This window comes from Equus quagga, unplaced genomic scaffold (assembly GCF_021613505.1).
Source record: "Equus quagga isolate Etosha38 unplaced genomic scaffold, UCLA_HA_Equagga_1.0 268.1_RagTag, whole genome shotgun sequence".
NCBI classification, from domain to species: Eukaryota; Metazoa; Chordata; class Mammalia; order Perissodactyla; family Equidae; genus Equus; species Equus quagga.
This window is the reverse complement of record NW_025799869.1, coordinates 2,255,650-2,272,383: the sequence shown is the minus strand read 5'-3', so window position 1 is coordinate 2,272,383 and position 16,734 is coordinate 2,255,650. Positions and strand designations below refer to the sequence as shown.

At 43.4% G+C, this 16,734-nt stretch overlaps 1 protein-coding gene across 3 annotated transcripts in view; it reads left to right on the top strand.

The window, feature by feature from the left end:
• The window catches only part of LOC124233878 (selenocysteine insertion sequence-binding protein 2-like), a 39,422-nt gene that overhangs the window by 2,028 nt on the left and 20,660 nt on the right, over window positions 1-16,734 (top strand). For 2 of the 3 annotated variants that reach the window (XM_046651138.1, XM_046651140.1), the window contains exons 3-10: window positions 4,804-5,053; window positions 5,279-5,402; window positions 6,563-6,792; window positions 9,303-9,381; window positions 11,329-11,534; window positions 12,714-12,836; window positions 14,111-14,200; window positions 15,538-15,670. In XM_046651138.1, the coding sequence (XP_046507094.1) occupies window positions 4,804-5,053; window positions 5,279-5,402; window positions 6,563-6,792; window positions 9,303-9,381; window positions 11,329-11,534; window positions 12,714-12,836; window positions 14,111-14,200; window positions 15,538-15,670 (1,235 nt within the window). The remainder of the gene's footprint in view (window positions 1-4,803; window positions 5,054-5,278; window positions 5,403-6,562; window positions 6,793-9,302; window positions 9,382-11,328; window positions 11,535-12,713; window positions 12,837-14,110; window positions 14,201-15,537; window positions 15,671-16,734) is intronic. The other variant, XM_046651139.1, reaches the window with a different exon arrangement.

The following is a 16,734-nucleotide window of genomic DNA, read 5'->3' as shown; positions in this document are numbered from 1 at the left end:
TGTGTAGATTACTTGTGGATTTATTTTTAAGGCATGAATCACCTTTACGCTGTGTAAGAATTCTTGTCATTATTGATGTTTCTTTGATGTGGGTCAAACTTGTTTCATTTTTCTTATGCCTGTGTGGTGTGATTGAAAATAGTTTATACTTCATATAAAGCCTAGAACTGTATTCAAAAGAATGAAAATTGGAAAGAATAAGAAAATCATTGAGTTGTCTGGTGTATTTAGAGAATATTGAAAGTTGTATTTTTTGACAGAAGTTGAAGTCTTGCCTGTATATGCTGGAGGTCTTTGGTAAGCATACCCAAGTCTCCCACTGTAATTTCATCTTTTGTAACAGGGAGCTTGGCATGGGTCTCATTTAGGTGGTTCCCAACCTTGGGTGGTTCACGTAATAAAACACAGAATACACCTCACTCAGTGACAAGGACTCTGAGCTGTCTACTGGGTGGGATTCCAGTTACCCAAAGTAAAGGTGGAACACGTTGCTATAGCTAAAGCAATATTCTGGCAGTAATATGGATGGAGACTACTAAGCAGAGCCTCAAGGATGTGACTTTAAAAATTACGTTTCTTAACTCTTGATCCTTTTTTAGCTTTGATTTTTTAAAACTGTTTATAAACAAGGAAAAGATTGGCGACAGTATTCCTGTCTGACAAGAAAACAATTAAGGATAAAGGAGGCATGAAACAGAGGGGCAAGGTTAGAAGGGACAAGAGCCTTAGAAGTAGGGATGAAATGGTGCGACTTTACACCGTTGAGAACCTATCGGCTAGTGAGTCCTAATGTAAGTTAAGAATTGCATTGCTGTAGTCAGATTTTGTTGAAATGGAGCTCTCTTGCCGCCATGAAAAATAGGAGTAGCATTTTCCATAACAAATGTAGCTCCTCTTCCCTGCTCCTTCCACTCTAGCTCCCTCCTTCTGTGTGTCCCCTTCCCTCCTCTTCCCCTAAAGGAGGAGGCAGCCTTTTGCAGCCTCTGTGTACCTGCAGTACCTCCAACAGTGCACGCCAGAGGACTTCATTTATTCACCTGCAGTTGATCATTGAAAGGCTACTATATGGAAAGCACTAGATGCTAAGGGGGATTGAAAGGCTATTCTCACGAGCTGTGCTCCTCTTTTTGTCAGTTGTATATAGGCTTGAACTGATGGAGATAGAAGAAAATGTACCAGTCTCCTCCAAATTCATCTTTTAGACAAGTATTAATAGAAGTATTCTGACATAGAGAATTGGCCGTGTTTTGAAAGTGTATTTACTGGTGTAATGAACAAATAGAAGCTATGCCAACAAAATAAGTTCTCTGTTCCCAGTGATGTCCCTGGACAATGACTTTGTTGATTGTCATAGTACATGCTTTGTGACAAATTCTTTGCAACACATGCATGAGGATGTGTTCATTTTGTTTGAGTATTATTGTATACGTTCATTTCTTTCATGCCACAGTCCATTAGGTTGGCAGGGAGGTGTAATGTTATTTTTACACATGAGGAACTGAGGCTGGAAATGTTTGTTCAAAGTCACTCAGATAGGTGGTGCAGAACCAGAATTAGCATTCATTTCTTCTGACCTGAGTTCAGTCGTATTCCCCAAAGCAACTATTGCTGTTGGCAAGAGTTTGCTGAGTATTTTCAGCATCTTGCAATATATTGTGAAATGTCACAGTGCACCAATGGATGCTGTTAAAACCTCTCAGCTGTGAGAACTAGCAGTCCTAACACAATGTGGCGCAGGTCTGTGTGGGTGGAGGAGTGGCTGGATCCCCAACAGGGCTTGGCCTGATGGAAGGGACCAAGTGCGGGATATGTTTGGGAGACAGTAGAGGAGTAAGGAAGGTGCACTTGCTGGAGGGAAGCTGTTAGCCTATTGAAAGCCTATTGGTACAGCTGAAAAGTTAGGTTTGCTGAGTAGGAAATGGGAGCTTTTGGTGGTGTTTTGAGTGGGGTCATGATCATCACGCTAGTGACGCTGGTTCACCTTTAAGGGAGAGGGGCTTGAAGGCTTTGACTGGCTTCCTGGCCTTCGAAATAGAGAACAAAATATGTGGAGACCAGCTGCAGGAAGGCTCCTTGGTTGTCCGTATGGGTCTCAGTGGGAAAGATGCTATCGTGGTGTCCAGCTGAATACCTGGGAAGAATTGTGGCATCATTCATGAGAACACAGGTGGGAAGTGGGGCTGGTTTGGGGGCCAGATGTTCCATTTTGGACTTATGTGTGCCAGATGGGGGAAAAGCGAACTATTAAGTGGAGATAGAGGCCTGGAGGTGGTGAAAGTGCTCGATTGCAAGTGCATATGTGAAGTCTTGAGGAGGACAACGAGAGGTTTGCACTCAGAACGAGTCTGACAGGTGAGATAGGGAGAGTGCAGAGGAGGCCGTGGCCTGGAGGAGCCTTTGGAAGGTGGTGAGAGCAGGGAGAGGGCAGGGGTTTGCATATGCAGGCCAGCAGAGCTTTCCAAGTGATGTGACAGAAGGGGCGAACTCTGCAGACGCCATGCAGAAGAGGTGGCTGATCTGGGCAGGAAGGAGGTCCCCATAGACTCAGGGGCCTTTGGTAGGGATGGGGCAAGGGGAGGTGGAGTAGCGAGAGCAGTGGATACGGCACAGGTACCCCAGGGAGGTTAGCTTTAGGAGGTGAGCTGCTGATATCACAGGGAGGGGCAGGATGAGGTGCTGGGCACGAAGGAGGTGTGTTACTGTGCTTGAGAGCTATCTGCTGTTCATGGCAACTGGAACTTTACAGACAAGCCATTTGAATCCCCTATAGATGCTGTGGGGCGTCCCTGTGACATTTTGTGTTGTGTGTTCTCTGCGTATAATTATATTCGCCTTGGATGGAGAGGAAACTCTCCAGAGGAAGAAGGACCGTGATGACTTGTCCAAAGTGAACAACTAGATTGTGATAGAGCCGCGACCCAAACCAAGGTCTCTGGACTCACGGAGGAAAGTTTTCTGGACGATAACAGCCTCCAAAATCACCACTCGGTCCTGCCCCCTTTTCTTCTTTACTTGGATTTCATTGGTCTGTTCATTTATCCATATTTTGGACTTGGGATAATCTTTTTTTACTGCTTTTTGCTGTCAACCCATCTTCCTTGCCCATCTTCTCTTGTGAGGAACAGGTTCTTCACCATCATCTGCCCCCCATTGAGTTTTCTGAGTATCACACAGTAAAGCAGGGATTCACAGGGAATGGACGAAGCTTTGAAGCTTCCTTTTCTCTACAAAGAGCAGCACTAGGGCAGGTGTTCTGAGGGGCAGAAAAAGGTTGATAAAGGGGGTTTTGTTTGCCTTTTCATTAGGAATATGTCATTGTTATTCCTAATTGCCTAAAAGTAAAAGCTCTTACCAGATCTAAACTTACATAAACATAATTTATAAATGTAAAATGTTACAAATTAACAGACAGTGATGGCAGGCAGTCTAGGATTATATGCGGCCTCGAAGCGAGAGCAGCAAGCAGCGAGCATGCCCATGAGTGTTAGCAGTCGGGCCTGTAGACGGCTCCCTGTCTCCTTCGGCGCAGGCTCTTACCTGCAGCAGAGGAGAAGTATGACTTCTAGTCAGCGGGGCCTCTGCCTGGATCTCCCGACAGCTGAACGGTTGGTAGATCATATAGGAGGTCTCGTCATTGGCTTTGGATTTCCCTGTCTTTCAGTGGACCAGCTCACTTTGGGATTTCATTGATTTGCTACAAGAAAATTTTCCGCACTGGAAATGCGCAGAAACATCTGCTGGTGCTTATTTGTGGGCATGAAAAGATTGTATTTTATGTACACAAATGAAAGATTTGTGTTTTAACTCCGCTGCGTAGCATTTGTCATTGTATCAGCTTTCATCGTAAAATGGTTGAAACCTCTGGCCATATACTAAATTTGCTAAAAAAGTCATTGTTAAATTATATTTTGGTTTAGCCTAGCAGCTTGAGCAAATGGAGGCAATAGCAGTGTTCACATATGGTGTTCCTCTTGTCAGCAGCGTGTGCAGTTCCTGGGCCACCATTTGCACAGCATCCCTGTTGCAGCTCTGGCCCTGTGAGTCAGCAGAGCACAGGATGTGGCAGTGGGCTTGGAGCAGGGAAAGGGCTGGGTAGGCCGTCTGCGGGTCCCAGAGGCCCTGGGACGGCGGCCCTGCAGATTGTTGGGGTGGAGGTTGGATTTGGGCTTTTCCAGAGCCCCCTCTGCAGAAGGAATGGTCTGCATGGCCCTTTTGACCAGGGTGGCTGAGAGAGGCTTCCCCACGTATTGGACAGCGTGAGAGTGGAAAGCTGTTGGGGCATCTTCAGGTTCGCCTGATGCTCACTGTGATCCAGTCCTATTGTGGACGTTCTGGCTCAGTAATGAAAAAGTAGAACTAGGTCAGCATCTTTCTTTGCAGGTTGAGAGAGAAATACTCAGAGGTTTTATTGGCTTTTTTTTTTTGTTGAGGAAGATCGGCCCTGAGCTAACTGCTGCCAGTCCTCCTCTTTTCGCTGAGGAAGACTGGCCCTGAGCTCCCATCCATGCCCATCTTCCTCTACTTTATATGTGGGACGCCTACCACAGCATGGCTTGCCAAGTTGTGCCATGTCTGCACCCAGGATCTGAACCGGCGAACCCCAGGCTGCCCAGAAGGGGAACGTGAGAACTTAACCGCTGTGCCACCGGACCGACCCATATTGGCTTTTAATTAGAGATATTTCAATGCGAAAATGAATGAACTCAAAAATAATAAAAAGTTTTAGTTTATTTATTACAAAATATTAAGCTCCTTGGTAATGTGGTATGAAATCTGTGACTAAAATTTACTCTTTTTATTTAGGCAGAAATTCTATACTGAAGATATGGCCTTTGGAGCATCAACTTTTGCCCCTCAGTATTTATCTTCCGAGATGGCTCTTCACCCGTATTCCTATCCTCCTTACACCCTGGAGTCTGCACGGAGTGTCTGCCCAGTGCCTGGCTCCCAGTATGATTACCACCAGCCCGGTTGTTACCAAGGTTTTCAGACCATGAGGCCACGGAAGGAGCACATGTGCCCTCTTCCACAAGACACAAAAGCTCCGCTTAAGGTTAGCAAATGCTGTGGTTTGGTTGGTCGCTTTAGTGTTTAGAATGCACAGGACTGGTCAGTTCTTGCATGCTGTATAAGCACTGCTTATCTTTTTTGTGTTCATTGATTTGGTCTAACCTTTTTTAAAATGGTCAAATTGTGAATACTAATGAATTTTCAATTTTAAATCTTTTTTATAGTGGTAGTTTTCTCAATATGTATTACTTTTTTATCTTTCCTGCAGAAAAAATCGTATGATGAGCAAAAGTTTGACCGTAAGAAGGTGGAGGGAACTATGTCATCTGATATAAAATCAGTTAAAGGTCCACATCAGGTGTCCACTCATGCTGCCACCGCTTTGAAATCAGGTAAAGATAACAGACTCTGTAGTGTTGTGTCAGTCTGCCCTGTCCACCCCAGAAGTGTCACCGCTCTTTGTACAGTTGTCTCTGTGGGCTCGTTCATCATGCAGAGCTGACACTGTCAGCCTTCCCGTGGGATCCTGGAGGCCTTTCCTCCCGGAAGGGACCTGCTGCCTGTGGGCTCTGTGATGGGCCCTCAACGCGTTGCTAACTTGTTTTACACAAGAACTTGTGTAAGGTCCCTGTTACTGTAGTTGACCATGTTCATTCCTGAAGTTGCTTCTGTGATATTCTGTTGGGATACTTCTTAGAGGTGAGGTTGTCTGACTGTGGCGTGAATCTCGCCCTAAACAAGACCAAAGCTGGGGCAGATAGTTACTCAGAAGACGTGTCTGCTCTGGGCCTGGAAACTCATTCAGTCTGTGGTTGACAGTTAGTGAGTCTGCCTGGTGGTGTCGTTTTTGAAATAATTTATTTACTAGCACGGTTTGATCACAGACATCACCTGTTTATGTAATGACTTAAAACCTTGTAATAGTGTACTTACTGAGAGTGGTCTCTAAATTCACTAACATGGATAATTTATGTTACTTGGTCTATAAAGTTTCCTCTTTGCATTGACTTCACCCGTAAACCATCTGGTACATAGAAATGTGAAAGGGAGGCCGAACAGCTAACGGTAGTAACTCTGGGCTTAGACTCAAATGCAGAGGCTTTATGGCACCTACTTCTCATTCGTTTGCATGAGTCTGTAAGTTTAATTCTACTTGATTTCCTCCAAAATTCTTCTAAAATATGGAAAATTTATTACTTAAAGGAAATTTGTTGGAGTACCTTTAAATTTACAAAACTCTAAAATATATATTAAGATACCCAGCTACACAATCAGGTTAAGGTAACTATTTTATCAGCTTTAGAATTACTCATAAAATTTGCATGTGCTTTGGTTTTTCGGCTTGATGGCCCAACCAGGGCAATTGGTACTTGTGGTCATTTATGTTTTCCACTGTTACGCAGCAGGTTGACAACACTAGCAAAGCTGGGCTGTTTGGACAATAGCGTGTTGTTGCATCAATAGCAGTGGACTTTCTGCTCTGCAATTTAAGTGTGAGTACAGGTCAGCACACTCTAAATTTTCACCCCTACTTTTAATTCTGTAAATACAGATGGGTGTCATAAACAGACAGACAGGAAATCCAGAATCGTTGAAGACAGTGGATCTGCCTCCAAAGCTGAGTTTGAATTTACCAGGTTGGATTTTCCTGAACTGCCGAGTCCAGAGAACCGTGAGATGTCGCAGACACAAAAGCAGCCCTCTTGGGGGCCTTTGCGCTCCGCCTCAGCCAGTGTTTCTCTGCTAAGAGAAGGGGGGAAGCCCACTCCAGTGGTATCAGAGGTGAGTGCAGCTTCCTCCTCTCCGTGTCCTTTCTCTTCTTCCTTCCTCGTCGGCATATGCCCTTTCACGGGCATCGCTTTAGGCATGACACCTGATGTCTTGGTGCGGGAGAGTCCTCTCTGCACTTACAGGACCTCCTGTGTTGTCTGAACTGTTCACAGCGAGGCTGCAGCACCTAGTACAGCTAGTGTCCTAAAGGATCATCTTTTTATCCAGTAACTAGAAGGTACTATAGTGCCTTGGGGAGAAGATTCTGTCTGAGTCCAGCTGCTTAGCCCGTTGTGAACATCTCACATCTAGCATTGCGTTCTGACAACACTTTTTCCAATACAGAGAAAATACTATTTTTATCAAATAGTAATATTTAAAACTGCATAGTGTAACTTCCTGTTTTTTCAGGCTTTTTATCTGCACCTCTCACTTGTTAATGATATAGCAAATTCAGCAAAAAGTAATTGCAGTAAATACATCGTTTGCTGTTTAATAATTTTAAAATTATGCTACATTCAGTATTTGGTCAAAGTTTAGTCCATCAGATTTAGGCATTTTCCTCTCAGATTGATTTGAGCTTTTCAGGAAAAAATGTAATCAGATTAGTAGTCCCTAAAATGGCTTCTGACAAATTTCTGCTAAAGTGAGGATGGGAAGGCAAGGAGAAGGAGCCAGTGAAGAGAACAGAGCTCACCATCTGCCTGCCTCTTGAAGGATTTCCGTTTTCTGTCCTAGCACTTTTGGGTGCCTGGACGCTGTGGCCGGAAGGCCCAGTGGCAGTGGCTCCTCGTGCAGGTACGCCATCCCCGTGCATGGACCCTTCTACAGTTCCGCCATGGTGTTTTCCTGTTCCATGGCTGTGACGAGTGAGGCTGACTGATCCGGAAGAATCACGGTTTCATTTGGCAGATGTGTGACCCTTCTGGTCCCTGGCTGGGCTCCATGTCTTCATCACAGGTGGTCACTGGATAATTCCCAGCCCCTGAGTGCTGCACCGAACTGGGAGCCAGGGCAGGTGGGGGTGTGACTGACGCAATTGATGTGGCCCCCTGTTAAACTGTGTCGTCGTATGTGGACACGAAGTCAGGCCTGTTGTGCCGTGGCGGGAGACTTACGTACACGTTGCCTTAATGTACGTTCACACTCTTGAATTGTGTGGAGTTTCTTTTTTTAAATTTTCTGTCTAAAAGAAACCTTTTTTCCTAATTATATCAGTAGTGTCTTGAAACATCCGAAAAATATTAAGGAAAGAAAAGAAAACATAGTTGTCTGAAATTGTACAACAAAGAGAAAACCATGCTTATTAGCAATCTTTTTTTGTTTTTTTGAGGAAGGTTAGCCCTGAACTAACGTCTGTGCCCATCTCCCTCCAGTTTTTTTATATATGGGACGCCTGCCACAGCATGGCTTGGTAAGTGGTGGTGTAGGTCCGCTCTCTGGCTCCAAACCACTGAGCCCTGTGCTGCCGGATCGGAGCGCGTGAACTCAGCCGCTGCGCCACCGGGCCGGCCCCTGGTTAATCTTTTTTTGTATTGATACATTGTTGGAATTGAGGGGGATTTCCCTCAGTTTGGAATTATGCATATCTAAGGACTTGTGTTTAAGTTTTTAAAAGCTTTTTTGGCATTTTTTCCATGTCATTAAATATTTTTTGAAAACGTAACTGTTACATTGAATCTTTGCCATTGGTATCTATCATTGACTTAACTGTTCTTGAATAGTAAGCCATTTCTAATGTTTCATTGGCCTTGGTGAGCATGGGTATATTTACAAAAAGAATGGGCTGTGTTTAAATAGTTTTATTTTTTATTACTGGGCTCAAATGAAATGGCAAAGTGAGTAAATTTAAGAAGCAAATGAGCTTTAGAATTTATGTTAAATCCATTCAAATTAGAAGTTTTCAGTTTTCTTTTACCGTGGGTGCTGCTGGTCACTTTGAGGTCTCTCCTGATGTCCCCACGGCCCCCAGTGCTGTTCCATGCCTTGTGCTCCATGCATCTGGCACCTTTCTGTGCCTTTGAAAGGGAACACACCTTACGATGCTGATGTTTATTACCTTTGTGGACCTTTGGATGGATTTTTTGGAACTGTGGTGTGTGGGCATGGTGAACAAGGGCTTTCACACTCACTCAGGAGGTAGTGCAGCTGTAAGAATGGTGTAGGCACACCTGTGCTGACACGAATGTTGCCTGATAGATTGATCTTTTACAAGCTGCATGCTATGTGTGGCGTGATTGCATTATTGGAATCTGTATGAGACCGATCCACAGATGTTTGTCTTGTAGGCAAAGAAATGGGGGGATGCTTGCCAAGCTGTAGACAGTGGGTGGTTTTTCCTCTAGAGAGTGAGATTGGGCAGAAGGGAGTAAGGTAACTTCTCATGTTATGTACTTACACATTTGGAAGTTTGATTAGTACATGTTTTGCAGGTTTTAAGGATGGCAAGGGAAACTATATTTAAAAATTAAATGATTACTGTCAATTTGAAGTAGTAAGAACGTAACTGGTTTGCTTTTTAGGGTGAAATAGTGGTGACGAATACTAATCTGACTAAGTCTGTAATTGATGCTGCCGCCAGTCCATCTTCATGTACAAGAGGTAAGCGTGGCTACCAAATCTTAGTTTAAAAATCAGTCATCTATTTCCCATGTTCATTTTCTGTCCAGTGCAACTGAAATGTTTCTGTCTTGAAGCCTGCCTTAAGACAGCTGATGGGTTGTTGATACACTAACCATAAACGCCATCCCACCTGTGAGCACGGGGTGTAAGAGAGGAGCAGAGGGGCTAAATGAGATGGCCTGTCCGACTAAGCAAGAGCTTTGATGGACTGCCTTCAGTAGTGCCTGTACCAGAAGTCCTCAGAGGTTTTGGTGTCAGGACCCCAGTACTCTTTAAAAAGCCCTAGAGATTGGGGCTGGCCTGGTGGCACAGTGGTTAAGTTTACACACTCCACTTCGGTGGTCCAGGGTTTGCAGGTTTGGATCCCTGGCACGCACCTAGACACCGCTCATCAAGCCATGCTGTGGCTGTGTCCCACATATAAAATAGAGGAAGATTACCGTAGATGTTAGCTCAGGGACATTCTTCCTCACCAAAAGAAACAAGCCCCAAAGAGCTGTTTATTTGCATTATAGCTATCAATATTTGAAATTAAAACTAAGAAATTTGAAAAATACTAATTTGCTTAAAAGTAACAATAATAGGGGCTGGCCCTGTGGCCGAGTGGTTAAGTTCGTGCGCTCGGCTGCAGGCAGCCCAGTGTTTCGTTGGTTCGAATCCTGGGCGTGGACATGGCACTGCTCATCAAACCACGCTGAGGCAGTGTCCCACATGCCACAACTAGAAGGACCCACAACGAAGAGTATACAACTATGTACCGAGGGGCTTTGGGGAGGAAAAGGAAAAAAATAAAATCTTTTAAAAAAAAAAAAGTGACAATAATAAATCCATTACGTGTTAACATAGCATATTTTTATGAAAAATAACTATTTTCCAAAATTAAAAATCTATAGCAAGGGGGGCAGTCTTGTTTCACTTTTTTGCAACTCTTAAAGGTTTGCCTCAGCATTTGGCTGTTTCACTGTCCTGCGTCACACAGCCTCTGGAAAACCCCACTGTACGCTCAGGAGCCTGAGAGTGGGCAAGGCACATGGCGCCTTCCTTCTATCAGGAGCACAGTTTTGACCCTGAGGACCCCAGAAACGGTCCTGGGAGCCTCATAGCCCACTTTGAGAACTGCTGATGTGTCTTGGCCTGGCCCAGAAGTAATATATTCAGAGAGAGTTCAGTAGATTCTGCTTTTGAAATTTTTATAAGTAGCTTGTCCTAACGAAAGACATTTTTACAAAATTATTCCAAATACATTCAGAGTGTGTTTTCTCGTGTGTTCCCATGTTTGGCCTATACGTGGCTCAGTAAAGATCGTCAGCGTAGAGACGGCGCTAAGGATGTGCAGCTCTGGTGACGAGGACGGTGCACCTGACCCTGTGGGATAGCTACAGGCTGCTGACATGACCTGCCCGGGTCCTGGCAGACGTCCTTTCCTTTTGTCTGTACATAGAGTTTCTCGGGCATATAAGGAGTAGTGCTGCTGTGCTTAAGGCTGTGTTCTGAAAAGAATGCTTTACCAGTTATGTGGTAGCTGCAGTCTATTGACCTCTGACTTCTCATGTCAAAGGGACACATCAAGGTCAGTAGGGCTAAAATTTGATCTTGAGCTCATTAATTCTGTGTGTATGCCACGGATGTAATTGTAGATTGTTGTTTTTCAACTAAAACTATTGTTTGTCTGCCCACCTGCACCCCAAAGTTAAAAGACTAGTTTTCTGGAAAATCAATTACCCTTAGAAGTTAATTCAGCATGCATGTCCTAAGAAGAAAAGCAAATTTAGTGAATATTGTAGTTTCCAAGAGAATGTTTTGAACAATAGACTAAATTTAATTATGCTCTAAGTAATTACCTCATGTGATGCATGTTTGGAATTTTTTGAGGAATTTCTATTTAACTGTTGAGATTGTTCAACACTTTTGGTTGTCTTTGAGCAGAGTTATCTTGGACACCGATGGGTTATGTTGTTCGGCAGACATTATCTACAGAACCATCACCAGCCCCTAAAAATGTTACTTCCATGATAAATCTAAAGATGGTTGCTTCATCAGCGGACCCTAAAAATGTTAGTGGGTCATCTTCTGAAGTTTTACCTTCGGATCCTTCCTACAAAGAGAAACACGTTGTCCATCATACCAGAAAGGTACTCATCACACTTTATGTTGATCTTCTCTACCACCATATAACCTTTTTATTTTTTATGAAATCCTAACTGAAAGTGTTTCATTCTGTACTGTAGTCACTAATCTGAGTTGGTTGTACTTGCACCTTGAAAAAAGAACAGGACCTCAGAACACAAGGAGCGGCTTTCATACGTGAATGAGGACATACATTGTAGCCCTGTGGTCTTAAGACTTCTGTGGGCCACTTGGAGTTCTTTAAAGGAGAGATGCTGGGAAAGCTTATGCTCTGCCGTGTAAAGTGCTGCATTCCCCCCCCCCCCCGTCTTTTTTTTTTATTGAGATAACCTTTGTTTTTTACAATTTTTTAAACCCCCCCCCCCCCCCGTCTTTCTTTTATCTGTTGAATTTACGTTGCTCTTACCTACAAGGGTACATTTAGCGAAATACTGAATTCCACATTTTGTGATCATCTTGCGTATGTTACTGATTCTTGGTTAATTGCAATTTACTTATTATAAGATAGCATTTCAAAATCCATTTTTGTCTTTCAGTTCAAATTATTTAAGCTGTCATTCTTGTCGATCCCTAGATTTGTTTCTTGAAGAACCTTTTTTTGTCTTTGATTTGCATTGTGTACTGATAGGTTATTTTAGGTTGAAATATGGTCGTATTTGTCTACTGCAGTTGTTGCCTATCTTTTTGAGTGTGAGGATCCTTTTTGATATCCATAGTGTCATAGTCCATTCCACACAAATGGGAGCTGTGTCTTTACTCTGCATTGATTGAGGGAGAGTGTGCTGGTGACAATTACAGTGAAGTCAGGCCTGCGTTCCTGTTTCCCACAGCTTTATGCATGCATTTGAGGAACACAGGAGGTGGTAGTGAGACCCCTTTCGAGTCATGTGGAGACCGCCAGCTCTGAGACCCTGCCAGCATCTGGGCGCTGGCTGCACAGCAAGCTGCTGGCTGGTTCTGTGCTGTGGCTGCTAAGTTGCCATCGGAACCAGTTTTTCTAATGTGCGTTTAACACTCTGAGTTAATAGATTTTGCTTTATTTTCTCAGAATCCTTTTAAAAATTATTTTTAAATTACAGGTATAAGAAAAGTTTATTGTAGAAAATGGAATTAAACATCCATGGAATTAAACACTCTATTCAGTGTCCTAAAAATCCATGATTTTTGCTTTGTTTTTTTCCTAGTCCAAAGCATCACAAGGGGGCAATCCTGAACAAAATGAAGCCTCAAGAAAGAATAAGAAAAAAAAAGAAAAGTCTAAATCGAAATATGAAGTCCTGACTGTGCAAGAGCCACCAAGGATTGAAGTACATTTACATTCATTACTCCCCTTCTGTGACATCATAAATGGGGCTGTCTGAATAGAAATTTGGGTTCACACTGGTTTCCTAAGTGAGCACCTCAAAAACAGTTTAATAACTATTTCCCAAGGTTAGAGAAAATAGCTGTCACCCGTTTTCTTCATCTCTTCTTCATTTTGGGTCCCAGCACAGTGCCTGTCTCCTAGCGGGCACATGGTGGACATGTGAGTGAATGAATGGTCTACAGACAAAACCACTTGTCCTGCCATCTAATCATTTGTGTGCCCTGGTACTAATAGTTACCCCTCAGCATCGTCATCACCTGTTTCTTCCTTGCTTTGGCATGCTGGCTTGTGCACGGCCTCCTTTTCTATCCAGAAATCTTACTGTAATGAGCTTCAATAGAGAGGGAAATTTAGAGCACTGTAGATACATCGTGGGCCCTGGCCAAGGGACTGTCATGAACTCTGAGAGGGCTCTTTAGATTGTTGTCCCATGGGACTCCAGGAACGTTCCCTGTCCTTCAAGGAGCCGTCCTGGGTTCTGACAACATTTCTCCTGGGTCTGCAGTGCCAGACTCAGCAGCCTGGCTCCTAGTGCCCGTAGAAGAGTTCTTAGGGCTGCTTCCTGGGCCCAGCTTAGGGTCAAGCTCAGGGCATTCCTGCAAACCTGGGGCCTTCCGAGGCTCTTGGAACATTGCCTTGAGAATAGCGGGATTGTGTGTTTGAAGATGAACAACTGTGGCAGAGTGTTTCGGTTGGGACAGTGCACATAATTGATATTTCTGCCCCTGTTTCCCACACAACTTCTGTAAGGCACCTGAAATGTTGACAGAGGCATTTTTAAGTGATTTTAACATTGTTGTGTAGAACCTGCTGCCCTTGCCCTTCTTCAGCCTGGGGTTAGCATACGTGACAGGATACTTCCATTTTCTGAGTCTAGGTTGACAGTTTCCCTAAGTCAACACAGTTGCTGAAAGATGTGTGCTTGAGCACTCGTGCCAGGGTGCTCGGGGCAGTTCTGTGGACTGCTTGGTGTGCCCACACCCTGGGGCCCCTGCTGGCTCTCAGGGGCAGGGGGATTAGCAATGTCGTCTTTAAATTTGTTCTAAGAGTAAAATAAAGCCGAAGACCAGTGTTACAGGTGTTTGGGCTATCGTACATCACCTTGAGAACTTTTATGGGACTTATTACAGAAAGAAAATATGAGTGAGGAAAAGGCGCCTTTGGGCGTATTTGCTTCTCTGATTCACAGAGCTAAAGGGTGTGTGGTTTACTTAGGATGCCGAGGAGTTTCCCAATCTGGCAGTTGCATCTGAAAGAAGAGACAGAGTAGAGTCTCCGAAATTTCAGTCTAAACCGCAGCCACAGGTAATTTTTAGATTGGAAACACAATTGCTTTGGGCTTAACTTTTCTTGCTGAACTAAACTCTTGAGAAAAACTGCTTTCCAGCCCTGTTTGTGTACCGAGACACGTGGTTTTGTTTTGATTCATTCCTTCACTGGAGAACACGTCCAGTCTGCTGAAACAGAATTGCTCTTAAGCTAAAATGTTTTGTCACTTTTCTAATAAGACTGTTGGTAACTGCCACTGCTGTATCAGAAAGGAGGGGGACACAAACTGCCTCTGGAACTTTGATTTAAAGAAAAAACGTTGAGTTGGTTTATTCAGGAAACAGAAGAATTCCTTTGTGAGGCAGTTATATCTGACAGAAGGAAAATAAGAGTCACCAAAATTTCACTCTGTAAGTGGTCAAACAGGGTGAAGAGGGGATTCTCCTTGTGCTCCAGCCCCACGGTGGGTTCAGGAATGACTTGTGGTTCATGTCTAGATGGAGAACCCACATACTTCTGGCTGTTTCCTCTCGAGCATGTGGATTGTCATGTTCCCTTTCAAAGTGGGGTAATTATTTTCACATTGGTGAAAAGTAAAATTCCAAACCCTTGTGCGAATTAACTTTGTGTTCGCATGTTATAATTTAGTCGTCCTCCATCCCTGCAGAGGTCTCTGTTGTCCGCCTTGCTGCACGTAGGCTCGGCCTTGACGTGAGCTCTCAGCCAGTGGGACTTTGGTGTCAGGGAAGAGAGCAGGGGGAGGAGAGCAGGATTGGAGGTGCTGAAGAGCTGAGACAGCGTGCCCGTACAACCCTCTGTACCGTCTCAAAACCCTAGTCATAGCTCTTTCAGGAATAATGTTTAGAGCACATCAGACTTTGTACCTAAATTTAGTACTCATCTGCTGGGTGTGCTTTGGACCTGTGTAAATTTTTGGCCACCTCCGCATGATTTCCTGGTAGGCTGCTGTCTCACTTGGCAGTTGGAGAGTGAATGGTGCTAAGGAGGCAATAATACCAACCACTTAGTCTCACACACAGACTTTTATAGCCAAAGACTTGATATAACCTTGGTTTCTTGTCTGTAGTGTACACTGTTATTCACATTGGAGGTGTAGACAGACTCGTAGGTGGTTTAATATAAACGCAGACTTACGAAAGGAGGAGGAAGAAATAACCATGGTGGTAATATTGGCAGATAATACAGGATTGATTGGGTTTTTTCTTTAATTACTTCAATTTTTTTTATTTTAAGATTTTTGTAGTCTCTAAGTTTGTTTCATTTTATCTTTAGTAATGACTTTTTGTGATAAAGTGAAAGGCACAGTTTGTAAAATACAGTATTATAAATAAACTAATTTTTGAACTTTTTAGAATAATTTTAAAAATAGTGGAAAGAAGAGCCAAACTCCAGTACAGTTGGATTTGGGGGGAATGCTGACAGCACTGGAAAAGAAGCAGCACTCCCAGAATGCAAAGCAGTCCTCCAAGCCAGTGGTGTTCTCAGGTAAGAGTCCTTTCTTCTCGGACAAGTGGTTGCGAGTTCTTTTCAGATACACTATTTTCTCTTGTCATCAAAAGTCATTTACATGTAATCAAAACAGTCTGGTACTGGCATAAAGATAGATATAGACCAAAGGAATAGAAGTAAGAATCCAGAAATAAACTCACATGTCTATGGCCAGTGGACTTTTGACAAGGGTGCTAAGTTCATTAAAAGAACAAAGAACAATCTCTTCAAAAGTGGTGCAGGGACAACTGGATTTCACGTGCTAAAGAATGAAACTGGACCCCTGCCTCACACCATATGCAAAAAGTAACTCAAAATGCATCAATGGCCTAAACATAAGAGCTAAAACCATAAAACTCTTAGGAGAAAACAGGGGTAAATCTTCATTACTTGGGATTAGACAGTGAACTTTTAGGTAGGATGCTGAAAGCACGATAATTTTGCAAAATATTGCAAATCATATATCTGCTAAAGGTTTAATATCCAAATATATAATAACAAATCTGCAACTCAACAACAAAGACAAACCCCCCCATTACAAAATGGGCAAAGGACTTGAAAAGACATTTCTCCAAAGAAGGTACCCAATAACACGTGTTAAATCCTCAACGTTAGTCATTAGAGAAATGCAGGTCGGAACCACAGTGAGACACTACTTCACATCTGCTATGATGACTATAATCAAAAACAAAACAACAAGCATTGGCAAGCACGTGGAGAAGTTGGAACCCTTGTACTATGTAGTGGAAATGTAAAATGGGGCAGCCACTTTGGCAAACAGTCTGGCAGTTCCTCAACATACTATATATAGAGTTATCATATGGCCCAGCAATTCCACTCCTCTGTCTTTACCGTAAAGAATTAAAAACAGACTCAGATACTTGTATGCCAGTGTTTATAGCAGCATCTTCACAATAGCCAGAAGGTGAAAACACCTCAAGTGTCCATCAACACATGTATAAATAAACAGAATGTGGTTAATGCATACAATGGGATATTATTCAGCCTTAAAAAGGAGGGAAATTCTGACACATGTTACAACATGGATGAACCTTGAAAAC